The sequence below is a fragment of the Lithobates pipiens genome, unplaced genomic scaffold (assembly GCF_037356315.1).
Source record: "Lithobates pipiens isolate NorthernLeopardFrog02 unplaced genomic scaffold, aLitPip1_a1.2 Scaffold_16, whole genome shotgun sequence".
NCBI classification, from domain to species: Eukaryota; Metazoa; Chordata; class Amphibia; order Anura; family Ranidae; genus Lithobates; species Lithobates pipiens.
Window position 1 is genome coordinate 567,659,410 of NW_027507748.1, and position 15,765 is coordinate 567,675,174.

At 46.8% G+C, this 15,765-nt stretch overlaps 1 protein-coding gene across 1 annotated transcript in view; it reads right to left on the minus strand.

Annotated features, from left to right (window-relative positions):
* Positions 1-15,765, minus strand: part of POU6F1 (POU class 6 homeobox 1) — a 212,480-nt gene that overhangs the window by 64,250 nt on the left and 132,465 nt on the right. Inside the window, exon 8 of the mRNA XM_077483683.1 lies at positions 7,217-7,345. Within this exon, the coding sequence (XP_077339809.1) occupies positions 7,217-7,345 (129 nt within the window). The remainder of the gene's footprint in view (positions 1-7,216; positions 7,346-15,765) is intronic.

Below are 15,765 nucleotides of genomic sequence, written 5' to 3' on the forward strand. Positions count from 1 at the left end.
CTCCTGGGAAGGTTCACCACTGTTCCATGTCTTCGCCATTTGTGGATAATGGCCCTCACTGTGGTTCGCTGGATTCCCAAAGCTTTGGAAATGGCTTTATAACCCTTTCCAGACTGATAGATCTCAATTACTTTCTTTCTCAATTGTTCCTGAATTTCTTTGGGTCTCGGCATGATGTGTAGCTTTTAAGGATCTTCTGGTGGACCTTACTGTGTCAAGCAGCTCCTATTTAAGTGATGCCTTGATTGTGAACAGGTGTGGCAATAATCAGGCCTGGGTGTGGCTAGAGAAATTGAACTCAGGTGTGGACAACCACAGTTATAGTATGTTTTAACAAGGGGGGCAATCACTTTTTCACACAGGGCCATGATGGTTTGGATTTTTTTTTACCTTTAATAATAAACACCTTCATTTACAAATTGCATTTTGTGTTTACTTGTGTTGTCCTTGACTATTGTTTAAATTGGTTTGATGTTCCGAAACACTTAAGTGTGACAAACATGCAAAGGAACAGGAAATGAGGAAGGGGGCAAACACTTTTTCACACCACTGTAGGTTACACCCATAAACTTTTGCATTAAAAAAGATTGCTGAGGGGGCGTGGCCTGACTGAGCATGGAGTAGGACCTGCACACCCAGGGCTCCGTCTATTAATCCTGGTTTGCAGTGATCCTCCACTCCTTTAATCCTCCCACCCGTGTGGGCTACCTGCCTGGGGACCCCCTGTATACCCTACCTGTTTTTCGGCCTCCCGGCGACCCGGTCAGAGCGGCGCCGTCCCGCACGGCGGCCGCATTTAGGCGAGACCGCGGCTTCGGCCTACTCCCGGAGGTCCGCGGCCATCTTGCTACACCCAGGCTCCGGACCAGCGCTGGGCCTTGTGCACGCCATCCTCCCATCCAGCCTGCCTCCTATACTGTACAGCCATCCAGCTGCCTGCACAGAGGGGTGAGTCTCCTGCACTGCTGTGACTGGGCAGGTCTTGGGCTCTGGCCTGTGCCTGGAGGTCCGCGGCCATTTTGGTACACCCCATCCCTCAGCCATCACTGGGCCTTGTGTCTGCTGTCTTCTCCCTTCTCTGCCTGTAATACCCTGACTGGCTGAACCTGTCCTACACAAGCCTCATACTATGTCCCCTCCAAAGAGCCATAAATCTGCCGTGGCAAAGCTCGCACAGTACCATCGGAATGAGGGGGAGGAGGCTGAGGAGGATGGTGTCGCTGAGAGGGCAGGAGGAGAGCGTGGGCAGGGAGATACGGATAAACTACTAGAAGCGATCACACTCTGCAGGACATCCCTCACTGCCCAGATCGAGGAAGTTAAAACGGACATATCTCTAATTAGACAAGATTTTCAGAAAATCCGCGAACGGGTCACGGAGATGGAAACCCGCATCAGTGCGGTGGAAGATATCCTCCCGCCGATACAGGCTAGATCTGAACGCATGCAGGGACAGATTAACCAGCTGCTCGCCAAGCAGGACGACATGGAAAATCGCCTGAGGAGGTGTAATCTCCGCTTCGTCGGTCTCCCGGAGGGAGCGGAAGGTAAAGACCCGACATCATTCCTTGAACAACTGCTGATAACCACGTACGGTCGAGAGGCCTTCTCCCCCGTGCTGGTGGTGGAAAGAGCTCATAGGATGCCAGCTAAGCCTCCTCCTCAAGGGGCTCCCCCCCGTACCTTTATTGTAAAACTTTTAAATTACAAAGATCGGGATGCTGCGTTGCGGCTGGCGAGAGAGAGGGGCAACATCCCGGTGGGAAACATCAAAGTGGCAATATTTCCTGACTTCTCGGCTGAGATACAGAGACGTCGACAGAGCTTTCTGGAAGCCAAACGCAGACTGCGTGACCATCACCTGAAGTATTCCATGCTTTTTCCTGCACGCCTGAGGGTGCAACATGATGGCCGCGTATCATTCTTCGAGGATCCTCGCGAGGTCATCTCCTGGCTGGAGCGCAGACCTGCACAGGGCAGGGGCGACTGACTGCACATCAGGTGAGCCGTATGGCAAGCCGCTACTGTCCCATATCTCCATCACCACTTGGCCTGACTTAATCACACTTGCAACATAGTCACCCTGACTTGCGCCCCACATTGGCGGGTTCACGTTGTTGTGCTTTGCTGGGCCGGGGAGACAGGTGGACCTCGGTTTTTCTACTGACCCTACTGCCACAACCGTTGATATATAATCCTTCCTACGACATACAGAGCACTGGATTTCTAAAATATCCTCCTGTGATTTCGGATATTTTGAGTGGACTTACTATATCTCACTGCCCCCCTTCGTGGGAGTTTTCTATTTTTTTTATTTATTTATACTCCTGAACTTATTTGCCACACAGAGCTGCAGAGGTGTGTTGGTCCTACAAGCCTCATGCATAGTGCAGCGAATTTTTGCCCCACTAACCACTGGGAATTATAACTACGCAAATGAACAGAGCGACTGGGTCTCACTGCCTCTTCTCTACACTAACATGTGGGGGCGCGCAATTAGGCCCCATTTTCATTCATCTTTGTGGTGGCTGGCTCGGAACCACTACTTGTCCCAGTGGCTAAAACTGTTCCTTATCTTCTCCTTACATGCAAAGTTATGTTGTTTCCCAGATGGAAGTTTAAAGTTGTTAAGGGATCATGCCTGCACAAGTTGGGGTGGGTGTAAGGCGGGGAGGGGGTTGTTCAACAGTTATTTTTGCAATTTGTAAATGTGCATACAGTGTCTCAGGAACCAAATATGGGAAAATGTATATCTGTTGAAGAGGTGCCGCATACAGTGTTTGATGTACTCCAGTTCTTCTATATATTATATTTTTCACTAGACCTAAAGATATGTGTCCTACTGAGGCAAGGTTACGCACCCTACGCAGCACCATGGCAACTATAACATTTCTCACGTGGAATGTGAGGGGCCTGCGCGAGCAAGTTAAGAGCTCGGCCGCCCTGGCATTCCTCAAAAAACAATGTGCTGACGTAGTGGTGCTGGTCGAGACACATGTTGAAGGCAGACTCCAAATGGCTCTTCGCCGCCCCTGGGTTGGGTGGGCGTACCACTCCACCTATACGACTCATGCTAGGGGTGTCTCATTATTGATAGCCAAATCGGTACATTTTGAACTCTGTGAACTCCTAACTGATCCCCACGGTCGGTATGTATTTCTTCATGCTAAGCTCTACGGTGAACCGTTCCTTCTCATAGCTTTCTACATACCTCCTCCCTTTTAGTGTAACAGTGCTCCTAGATGGCTTTACCTTCATGTCCCGTAGCCCCACGATACCAGCGATCTGGTTAGGCGACTTTAACACAATACTATGTCCGGCCTTGGATAGACTACAGACGTCGCAGGCAACAGTAGCCAGTGCTGATACGACTAAATTCTCTAAACTCATCTCCACCTTTCACCTTGTAGACACATGGAGGCACAACTTCCCGTACACTCGAGCCTATTCCTGTTTCTCTCCTACTCACAACTCTATGTCCCGCATAGATTTCATTCTGGTATCCCACACCCTAGCTCCACGGATCCTGGAAACAGCGTTTTGCCCCAGGTTACTATCCGACCACAGTCCGTACTGGACCACCCTTAGCATCCCTATTGATAAACTACCAAGGCCATGGCGATTGAACCCGTTCTGGCTCTCACTGCTTCCAGAGGATGATGGGCTCATCACCCAATGGAAGCAATACTTCTTGGAAAATGACCACACAGCATCTGTTGCTGCAATATGGGATTCATTTAAAATGTACGCCCGTACTACCCTGATCTCACACATAAACAAAATCAAAACAGATTCCGCTGGAGTGTTCGACAGGGCAATAGCTGAGCTTGTCTCCACTGAACGGGAATACGTAGCCAATCCCACCCCAGCGACAGCGGCCCAGCTTAAAATGCAGACTAGAGTGGTGACTCAACTCCAGTATACGACAGCTCGTCAAAAGCTCTTCTTTACTAAGCAGAAACTCTTTGAATATGGTGAAAAGGCAGGCAAGCTTCTTGCTTACCTAGTGCATAGCGAAGACAGGCCCCCAGTTGTCATCACCCTACATGGCCCGGGGGGGGGGGAGTCAGATCACGGACCCATGCAGTGTTACCTCTCAGTTCAGAGAGTTTTTTGCGGATCTATATAAAACAGTGACAGACCTGACAGACGTCCGGACCACTTTCCTTCACAGCATTACCTTCCCCCAGTTGACGAAAGAACAAAAAGATTCATTTGAGGCACCCCTTACCATGGAAGAAATAGACGCCGCGATCTCCAGCTTTGCTAGATCCAAATCCCCTGGATCTGATGGACTCCCTGTTGAATTTTACTCCCAATTTAGAGAATTACTAACTCCCAAACTGCTTGCACTATTCAATCACCTATTTGATACCTTCACCCTGCCCCCCTCCATGCGGGAAGCGACAATAGTCCTCATCCCCAAACCGGGGAAGGACCCGGGTTACCCCGAATCCTATCGTCCTATTTCTCTACTGCAAGTAGATATAAAAATACTAGCTAAAGTACTGTCCCTTCGATTGAACCAAGTCATTCTGTCCCTCATACATGCAGATCAAGCAGGCTTTATGCCAGGCCGCAACACATCCTTTAATCTACGCAAACTGTATATTAACCTCCAGGCTACGCATGCAGAAGTTGGGTCACGGGTGGTGGTGACACTGGACACGGCAAAGGCGTTCGACTCAGTGGAATGGAGTTATCTCTGGAGCTGCTTGGAGGGATATGGCTTTGGACCACGTTTCATTAAGTGGGTTCAACTGCTGTATCAGGCGCCCACGGCCCGGGTGGTGGCCAATGGCTGGCCATCTCGAATGTTTGACCTCAGCAGAGGCACGAGACAAGGCTGCCCTCTTTCACCACTATTATACGCCCTGGCCGCGGAACCCTTGGCCATGTCCATCCGAGCTAACCCAGAGATCAGGGGACTGAGCCATGGCGCCCTGACCGAAAAGATCAGCATGTATGCTGACGACACACTGCTATACCTGGCGGACTCGGGCCCCTCTCTGCAGGCGGCTCTCCAGACAATCGAGAGATTTGGGACCTTTTCTGGGTTAAAAATTAATTGGGGGAAGTCCCAAATTCTTCCACTTGACAGCTTCCCACCGACTGAATTTCAAGACAGTCTGCCATTACGACGAGTCAGTGTCATTAAGTATCTGGGGGTGTGTGTCTCCAGATCGCCGGCGGACTATACACATTTAAATTTAAGCCCTCTAATTTCCCACATTCAGTCCAAACTGCGGGCCTGGGCCCATTTGCCGCTGGGGATTTGGGGTCGGATAAATCTTATTAAAATGGTCCTTTTACCCAAGATACTCTATATCCTCTGGCACTCCCCGGTGTACTTACCCCTGAAGCATTTTAAGTCCCTTGAGGCCCTGCTCAAACCCTTTGTGTGGGGAACCAACAGACACAAATTAGCTTGGCAGGCGCTTAAAAGCCCCACGGACCTAGGGGGCACTGCCCTTCCCGATTTTAATCTCTATTATATCGCATCACAATTATCCCAACTGTATCATATTGACAAGACTGATAGGGAGCGGTTTCTCCAACTGCTCTGTCCGAGATGGGCTCGACGTACTGGAGACTCAATTTACGCACTGGCGATGGGCTCTAGCGGTGCGGGTCAGGGGGACAACAGACAGACCTTGCTATACCATTACAGACGCATTTGGGACTTAGCTTCCGCCAAGCTAGGGATACCACTCTATAATGATTATACTCCATTGTGGTACAATAAAACTTTGTCGGAATTTCTAAGACTTCCCGATACAGACCTTTGGTTTACATATGGTGTTCTCTATATGCACCAATTGTTTGTCGACGGAACCTTTAAAACTTTTGCCACGCTTAGCGCAGAATTTTCACTTCCCAGATCCATGCTCTTTCGGTTTCTACAGATGAGACATGCAGCTCGGGCTCAGTTTTTGGAATCCGCACCACAGTCTACCCCTAATGCACTTATGGCCATAATCAAGGGCTCTGATCCCCGTAAATTAACCTCGTCCTTCTATGGCATGCTCATTACCCCAGTCTCCACCAAATTGGCATACAAACTCAAACCTCGTTGGGAAAGGGAGATAGGCCCTCTGGAGGATGTGGAATGGGAGGAGTCTTTGGAATCTTGTAAGGCTGTCTCACCCAAACTTAATGACAGACTGACTCAAATTTATATTATCCACCAGGCATATCTCACCCCCCTACGGGTTGCCAGATATAGAAACTCTCAATCTACCCTCTGTCAGATGTGTGGGAAGGAGGTGGGTACATTCTTTCATTTAATATGGTCGTGTCCCAAAATACAAGGCCTCTGGGCGCAAGTTGTCACCTTTCTACATGATCACATGGGCTCTCCGGTCACATTGGACCCAAAACAATGCCTACTTGGGGTGCTTCCAGATACCACAGACAAATACACAAAGGCATTCTTGCATGAGACGCTGTTCTCAGTGCGGAAAGTCATTGCCCGAAATTGGATGCGTCCCATACCCCCTGGGCTGGTGGAGTGGAAGGTGGAGGTCAATAATAATTTACCATATAAAAAGGTTATGTATATTAACAGAGAATGCCCGGCCAAGTATGACAAAATATGGGATCGTTGGTTACGAGACCCCGACACCTGCATGTAAGGAACCTTGAATATATGTTGCCAGATGAGTAGTTTGCCCCTCACTGGAAGTATAGCCAGAGGTCAGGAAGACCCATATGGCTGGCACCGGTTATCACCCCATACCTACTCTTGACCTCTTTTACATACGCTGTTACTCGAGACTCCGGTTTTGAAATTTCTGTACTTTACTCACTGTACACCCTTCTGATATCAGTGACACGTAGGATATATGTAATAATATGTTTACGCTTCTTGCCTGTTTTTTATTATATATATGTGTATGTATGTATGTATGTGTATATAAAGTTAGTTAGCATAAGGAGGGGGAGGGGGTGGAAGAAGTAAGGGGATAAAAAAAAGAAGGAAAAATAATTATAAAATAAATACAATGACATTTGAGAGATGTACTTATAAGCTGTTGTACCTTACCTCGCAATTGTACTTATTGTACTCTTGGTGCCTGTAAATTTTTGTTTGTTATACCTCAATAAAACTTTTGTTTAAAAAAAAAAAAAGATTGCTGAAATATACACAAGATGCTAAAACGTAAAATGACAAACTAATACAACTAAAAACTGTAAATTAGCTAGCTTGGATTACCTGACCCTGTGCATTGGTTATTATCTGACTTGTGATGCCCTGTAGTCCAGGAATAGCATTGGCAAAAATAGGGGTTGCAGCAAGTGAGCTCAGCAACTGTGGTTGACCCCCTAGAGTTGCAGCACTAATCTGAAAAAAAAAGAGAAAAAAGAAAATTCACAATTTCTTGAGTATTTCTGTTATGGTATGTAACACAAACTGCAATTGGTTATTATTTGTGTAGCTTTTACAGTTTTGGCTGATTTCTTAAATCATTTTATATTTACAGTAGCTATACAGGTAAGAGTAGATAAATTAACAAACACAAGTTTTGGAATGCAAGATAAACAACCGATTAATATAAGATAGAAGGTCCATGCTCTTTCCACAGACCCTGCTGTGTCTTCACCAGATTTACAATTTGTACAATCATAACAAAAAAAAATTAAAAATTGGGACTTCATGTACGATCAGCACTTCCGGTTTTCTCAAATGCTTTTTAACTCTGTTTGATTGCTTACAAATACTGGGCTTTATGCAGCACCTCTAATTCACTGCTGACCAATATTTTGTCCTCCAGCTGCTACCAGTCGAGATAGAATTATAGAACTTTCATGATTAACTAGCTTTGGAAGGTACAGTCTCAAGGGGTTACATTCCATCATTACCTGGTAAATCACTGACCTGGACAAGCAAGTGAATAACTGGTCTCAGGTCTAATGACCTATTCACACAAAGAAAAGCACAATACGTGCCGCTGGAAGGCTTTGTCTGAAAGGTATGTCATAATGTGCTAGTACTGGGTGCATATTAGCACATTTATGGCATAAACCTGCCGGGGACCCTATATATTTATTTTTTTGGCCAGTTTACTACAGCTTTATTCAGGGAGCCTGAGAATGGTGCACTAGGTACATTAATGCACAGGACATACACAAAGGAGGGAGGAAGTTAAGGGGATAATTCACTAGTCACATACAGTGGCAGGATGGAGGTGAAGGGATTATTGTTCAGAAACACAGGATAAGGGAGGTAAGGGGTTAATCTACTGGTCACTAGGGACAATATTAGATTTAGTATGTGTAAGAGGAGGGGCAGAAAAAAAAACATGCTGTGTTATTGCAGCTGCTCACGCATTCACTCTGTGCCCATTCATGCACACTTAAAGGGGTTGTAAACCCTTAAGGTTTTTCACCTTAATGCATTCTTTGCATTAAGGTGAAAACCCTTCTGTAGTGCAGCATCCCCCCAGAGCCCCCCTTTTGCTTACCTGAACTTGATCTTTCCAGCGACAGGAACGAGCCCAGCAGATACAGGCGGTGTCTCGACTCCTCATTGGATAGATTGGTAGCAGCAGCAGCCATTGGCTCCTGCTGCTGTCAATCAAATCCAGTAACTTGGGAACTGGGGGCAGGGCCGAGTCCTGCTGTCTGTCAGTGGACGCAGCAGGACTCCGGAGTGCTCCCGCACAGGTGCCCCCTTGGAATGCGGGTCTCCGAGGAGGCACTTGATGTGGGAAGAAGCCAGGAGTGCAGCTGGGGGGGACCCCAGAAGAGGAGGATCGGGCCACTCTGTGTAAAACCCTTGCACAGAAGAGGTAAGTATACCATGTTTATTATTATTATTTTTTTCAAATGAACCTTTACAAGCCCTTTAATCTCCCTCCTTTCCCATTGTATATAGTACCATGTGATTGTTTTGATGACCAGTCAGTGATCGCATGGTACCCAGCCCCTGAATTGGCTGGGTATAGTGTCTCTGTGTAACCAGTGGCCTAATGATGGCTGGGTGCATAGTGATCACCTGGTAGATTGACCTCCCAGTGGCTATTGATCCAGTGCTGTTCATATTGTATATGTGTTAGCGTGCCATTTAACATGAATGGCAGCATACTGTAATGCTCATATAACCATCTGTTAAAATGCATTTTTTTTTGTGTGCGTTTTACTATCACTATGCAGTAATGTAAATGCAGCCTATATAACTAGTGAAGTAAAGGTAAGGGTGACAGCCACAGAACTTAAATGGTCACAGAAGTCATAGAAATTGATAACCGAATTTGCAACATCCTTAGGTTGTGCATACACACAAATAGGATGGCAGTACTTCCATATTGGATGCCATAATAGAAACTTTTATTGAGGAGATAAAATCATGAGACAAAAAGCAATGACATAGGCAATGGCAGGGGCAAAAGGTGACGTGTTTCACATGGCTGGCGTGCTTCTCCGTGTGAAACACGTCACCTTTTGCCCCTGCCATTACCTATGTCATTGCTTTTTGTCTCATGATTTTTTCTCCTCAATAAACGTTTCTATTTTTGCATCTAATATGGGAGTGCTGCCATCCTATTTTTGTGTATCCATTCGTCTGCAGCAGTGACAGGGCGTGCACCCCATCTGATGTGTGTTCATTCATCAGCAGTTCAGCTATCCACACCTGGAGCAGTTACTTTGTTTTATCCCTAGGTTGTGCTGTGCTTTAAATAGGGTAATTGGCACCACATGCCACATAATATCAGACCTGCATGCTGAATCTTGCTCACACGTGCACGCAGGAGTATGTATGCGTTTACAGCAGTAACCCTCACCGTCAGACCATGGGCTTTAGAATGCACATGCACAGATCCACGGACATGGTCATGGTGAAACATTTCGGTCGAAAATTGTGTTTTCGGCAAATTGCCGAAGGGAAAAAAATGCAGATAATTGCACATGCGCAGTAGTTTTGGCCAAACCGCCCGGTGCCTCCCATTGAGGGGTGTCATCCTGGCTCAATGTCCTGTCCTCCCCTCCCTCCTCCTCTCCTTGCAGAGTGGTGATCTCCCTCTGTGTCAGGGAGCTGAATTACCAGAGCTGCACTAACAATGGCCCGCCTCCTGTGATAGACAGCACATTGATCCAATGGCCGGACACTGAATCAGTGTGACATGATCACAGGAGGTAGGACATTGTTACTGCGGCCTGGGCAATTCAAATCCAGCTCAGTGACACACGGAGATCGGCGCTGTGACCCGGGCACAGGCAGGCTGCCTCCCACAGGCACTGGTGAGAGGCTACATCTTATGGACACAGGCAATGGTGAGAGACTGCATTTTATGCGCACAGGCACTGGTGAGAGGCTGCATCTGTCGGGCAGAGGCACTGGTGAGAGGCTACATCTGTAGGGCACAGGCACTGGTGAGAAGTTGCATCTGACATGCACTGGTAGGCTGCATCTGAGAGGCACTGGTAGGCTGCATCTGAGAGGCACTGGTAGGCTGCATCTGAGAGGCACTGGTAGGCTGCATCTGACAGACACTGGTGAGGCTGAATTGATCTCTTGTATCATGTCTGCAGTCTCTGATCATCTCCTGTATCATGTCTGCTAGAGGTACACCAAATGGAATTTTTGCTAATACTATTAGCAGTTTGTTTAAGTTTACGTAAGTTATTGCAGACATGATACAAGAAATGGTTAGAGACTGTGGATATCAAACAAGAGATGGTTAGAGACTGTGGAAATGATATAAAAGATGGTTAGAGACTGTGGAAATTATACAAGAGATGGTTAGAGACTGCATCTTTCTTGAGCTTTTCTTGTACTAAAGGTGGTAATAACAATAAATTCATATTAATTAAAATTTTTGATATTAATTAAAAAGTTGAATATAATAAAAAAAATTTAAAACTGTAATTTTCAGTTTTGGTTTTCAGCCTAGTGCAGCCTTCATTTTTGCTTTTGGCACCAAAATTTCCATTCGGTGCACCCCTAATCCAAACTTTGTCCTGCTCCCCTAAAGGCAGCCCCTGAATGTCCGCTTGACTCCTCTTTTCAGGGTGGACAGTCAAAATTGCACCAATTTGCCTCTGGCTCTCCGAAATGTTCCTGTAAGCCAAACGATACAATCAAATATCAGATACGTCCTCCCCTTTTCCTGCAATCAATGATAACCTTTACTTAATATTCTTGAGAACCGTTTACCACTTATTAGAGCTGGAGGTCCTGGATTTCAGGAATAGGTCTGATACAGCAGGTTTAAGCTTATACTCATGAATGATGGTGCATTTTATGAGTTAGGGAATCAGAGTACATATGCTGCCAGATTGATCTTCATCCTCATTCCATAGGAACCTATGTATTTGGTCCTAGTTTCTTGGACGGGCATGGTAATTTCAAATTTACAGCTGACAATCATACCTGTCTCTTGGGTTGAGGTACAGGTCTCCCCTCTAACTATCAAAGGCTCCTTTGTTGCCATATTGTGCCTTTGTGACAGCAGTATGCAGTTTATTAATAGCCCCTGTACACACGGTCGGACATTCTGCCAACCAAATCCGTTGGATTTTGTCTGATGGATTGTGTCCGAAACTGTTGCATACACACAGTCGGACCAAGTTGTTGGAAAATCCGATTGTTCAGAACGTGATGATGTTATTTCTTTACGACGGGACTACGTTCAGGCTAGTAGCCAATAGCTTTGGTGTAGGAATTTGATCTGAGCATGCGTGGCACTTTGTCCGATCAAAATTCTCTACACATGATCGGAGTATGTCCGATCGGACCAGTTTGTCGGAAAAAATATTTCCAACAAGTTGGAAAATTGGGTCCGACAGATATTCCGATGGAAACAGTCCGATGCAGACCACACACAGTCGGATTATCCGACAAAACGGTCTGATAGGACACATTCCGTCGAAATCTCCGACCGGGTGTACAAGGGCTTACTGTTGTCTATAAAAAAACTCACATTTACAAACTGCCCCGGATTTGCCAGGACAGTTACGCTTTTTGGTAAGCTGTCCCACTAAAGCTCAGTCCCAGGTTTTGTGCCAGGATCAGGGCTGTGGGGACAGCAGTAGTTTCATTGCTTTCAGTGTCTGGATTCTGATATTTATCTCTCCCAGCAATCTATGGCACTCTCGTTCTGTGCCCTTTTAAGTTTCTAATTCTCATTCACTCAGACCCTCAACCCATTTCCAGTGCTGTCTGTGAAACAATACAGAGGCAGAGCCTAGCTACAGCTGACTACTGCTGACACTATGTACAAAGCAGGATGAAAGTGCATTTCCCACATATGCCGCGTACACACGGTCGAACTGTTTGACGTACTTAGTCCGTCATACAATCCGACGGACAATCCGTTGTACTTTCCACTCAACGGACTTGACCACACACGGATGCACAAACAGTCCGTCGAAAGCTTGCGCGATGACGTGTACAGCACGTACGACGGGACTAGAAATAGGAAGTCCAAGACACAGCAAAGCACCCTTCCGCCGTGTAAATCCTTTCTGGGCATGCGCCATTCTTAGTCCGTCGAACTAGCATACTGACGACCGTATTGTCCGCTGAAACCAAAGTACGACGGACAGATTTTTGGAAAATCCGAAATTCTTAGTACTCCGGACTGCACACTGAAAAAGTCAGCTGAAGCCCACACACGAGCGGATTGTCCGCTGAAATGTGTTTCAACGGACTAAGTACGTCAAACAGTTCGACCGTGTGTACGCGGCATTAGAGATCCTGCAGGGAGGGATGTGAGCCGAGTTAATTTGGGGAGGTAAGCTGGCGGCGATTAATGTCATGGGGGTTAAGGTGACAAGAAGGGTCAGACTTGAAAGAGGGTGTGTTTGTGGGGGTTTGAATCTGTAGTCACCAGTGCTGTGTGCTGCTGCTCGGTAAGTCTAGATATAAATTTATAACCATTCCATTTAACCAAGTGTTGATCCAAACTCTGTACAAACACAAATGAAAACTCATTACAGAAACTAAACACTCTACGAGTAGATTATTATTATCATACAGGATTTATATAGCGCCAACAATTTACACAGCACTTTACAATCTGGAAGGGGACAGTATGATTACAATACAGTTCAATACAGTAGGAATAGGAAGGCCCTGCTCATGGAGCTTACAATCTAAAGGATACAAAATAACAGTCCTCATAAAACAGAATAAAGAACAGTGTTCACTGCTATTTGCATGGCAGCACAATTGTAAGAGGGAACACTGATTATTGAAAGAATTTATATTTATTGAGAATCATTATTTCTCCCTTTGTCTTCCAGGACAGCTACTGAGACATGGGGCTCCTCCCCTAGAGACAGGAAACACAAAAGGCCTCCCCTTCAGTTTTAGTGTTTCCTGCCAGACGGAAAGAAAGCATGCTGGTAACCTTCCTAAGGGGAGCTCTATGTCTCAGGACTGTCCTGGGTGGTAGCTTTCCTGCAGGTACCTTCTCCTTAGCTTGCGCAATTAAATCTTGGTTAAGGGGAATGAGCTGCGGGTCCTGTCACTGTCTGTGCTTGGGGAGAGTGAGAGTACCTCTGTGGCATCGTAGCCCCTGCAGCGTCACATGGCGGACTGTACTTTCCCCACCAGGCAGGGAGGAAGCATCGGTGTGCGGCTTTCATGGGTGTGGTAGCTACGCTCTAGGCTGGTTCTGGAAGCTGCAGGGCGGGCCTTCTGACGGAGTGATATTAGAGGGAACTCAAGACAATGGTTCTAGTCTTCCAGGGCTTGACAGTCGGGAGAAACTAGGCAGCCCGGCGCCTAGTAGAGACCCGGCAGGGGCTGAGGCAGTCACTGAGGGACCGATGGAGGGCACTGCAGTGGTGCAGGTGGTGGACTCTGGTTCTTCTGGCACCAGCACCTCTCAGGTAAGCGGAGGAACGGGTCCCCTCTGCTATCCCTGAGGAGGTCTTGTTTTTTCCTTGTCCCTGGGGGCCTTAGGGGAGCCACAGGTGATCAGGGGGGCACCTTTCTTTTTCCTCAAGTCTCAGGCAAAGTGGTGTATAGAAGCAGGATTTTTGTGTTTGTGTTTGCTTGGCTTTTAGGTTAAAGCCCAGGACAAAGCTCAGGCACAGGCTTCAAGAAGAACGTGTGCAGTGCGTGCGGAAAAATTGAGCTCTACTTGGGAGAAGTCTCTTTGCGCAGGATGTGTTAATAGCCTGGTGAAGGACAAGTCAGTGACAACGTATCGCAAGATACTCTCTGCGGTTAAGAACGAGATTGCATCGACTTTTCAATCCTTTAAAAGCCTGATGGATAGGTTACAGAGTCCCCCTGTGACCCTAACCAGAGTCGCTAGTATGTGGGCCTTGTTTGAGCCTAGGCAGGAGGAGGATGGCAAGGACAGAGGTGGGTGTCCCAAGTCGCACACCTCTTCTCAAGTAGACACGGGGTCAGGGGAAGAGAGAGAGGGTGATCTAGAGAGTCTAGGCATAGACTGTCACTGGATGATGTGGGTGACCTTAAGGCAATCTATGACCCCCTGGAGATAGAGGAGGAGACGGTACAGTTATCAACGCATGACCTCATGTACGAGGGGTTATATGCTAAAAGGTCCAGGGTATTCCCAGTTCATAGTTGTAGACTCAATTTGGAGTGGGAGAATCCTGAAAGAAGACCATTTTTCTCAGGTAGCCTCAAGCGAAAGTTTTCCTTTGAGGATGACACGGCTCATCCTTGATATAAGATTCTTAAGTTAGATGCGCCGGTCGCTAATGTTTCGAAAAATAAGGACTTGGCCTTTTGACGACTTGGGATCACTAGGATAAATGAGGGGATGTGTTGCTGCGCAGGGCCTGGGATGCTACTTCAATTAGTTTGAAGCCAGCTCTCGCAGAAAGAGCGCTTTCAGGGATTCTATTCCCACATCTTCGTGCTGAAGAAGCCATCAGGAAAGGCCCATCTGATTCTGTATCTGCATCCTCTCAACAAGTCTCTTTACAGTGATGGGGGTTCTATTTCCAGACTGTTTTATGGTGACTTGAGGTACGCATACTCCCATATTCAGATCCTGATCACCTGAATTTACAGAGGTATCGGAGGTTGGCGGTCAAAATTGGTGCACAGATCCGTCACTTTCAGGCACTACCTTTCAGCCTTGCGTCGTCACCAAGGATCTTCAAAAAAGGTCTTTGCGGAAGCACTGGCCCCACTGCGGATGATGGCTGTCACTGTCATACCATACCTGGACGACCGCCTTTTTATCACCAAGTCTTCCCAGTTGCTAGAGAAGGACCTGCAAAAGTCGCAGGATTTTCTACAGTATCTGGTTGCCTAATCAACAGAGTGAAATCCAATCTTGTCCCCTCTCAGGAGGTAGTATACTTGGGCTACATACCGTATTTATCGGCGTATAAAACGCACCCCAAGTTTAGGAGGGAAGTTTAAGGAAAAAAACTTGCATTTAAATGCCCATCAATGCAGCCTTATTAGTGTCATTTGCAGCCTTGCATTGCAGCCTTATCAGTGTCCATCTGCAGCCTTGTCAGTGTAATTTGCAGCCTTTTCAGTCATTTTCAGCCTTGCATTTCAGTCTTGTCAGTCATTTGCAGCCTTGCCAGTCATTTGCAGCCTTGCACTGCAGACTTGTAAGTCATTTGCAGCCTTGTCAGTGTCACTGCAGGCTTATCGTTTAAAAATGGTGATGCCGAGATACAGAGCGGATGTCCTGTGTATCTCGGCGGCACTCGTAGTTCTCGGTGGCTTTCGGCTATTTTCGCTGGCTTTCGGTCGCACTCGGGAAAAAATGCGTGTTATAAGCCGATAAATACAATAATCTCCTTAAAATTCTTCTT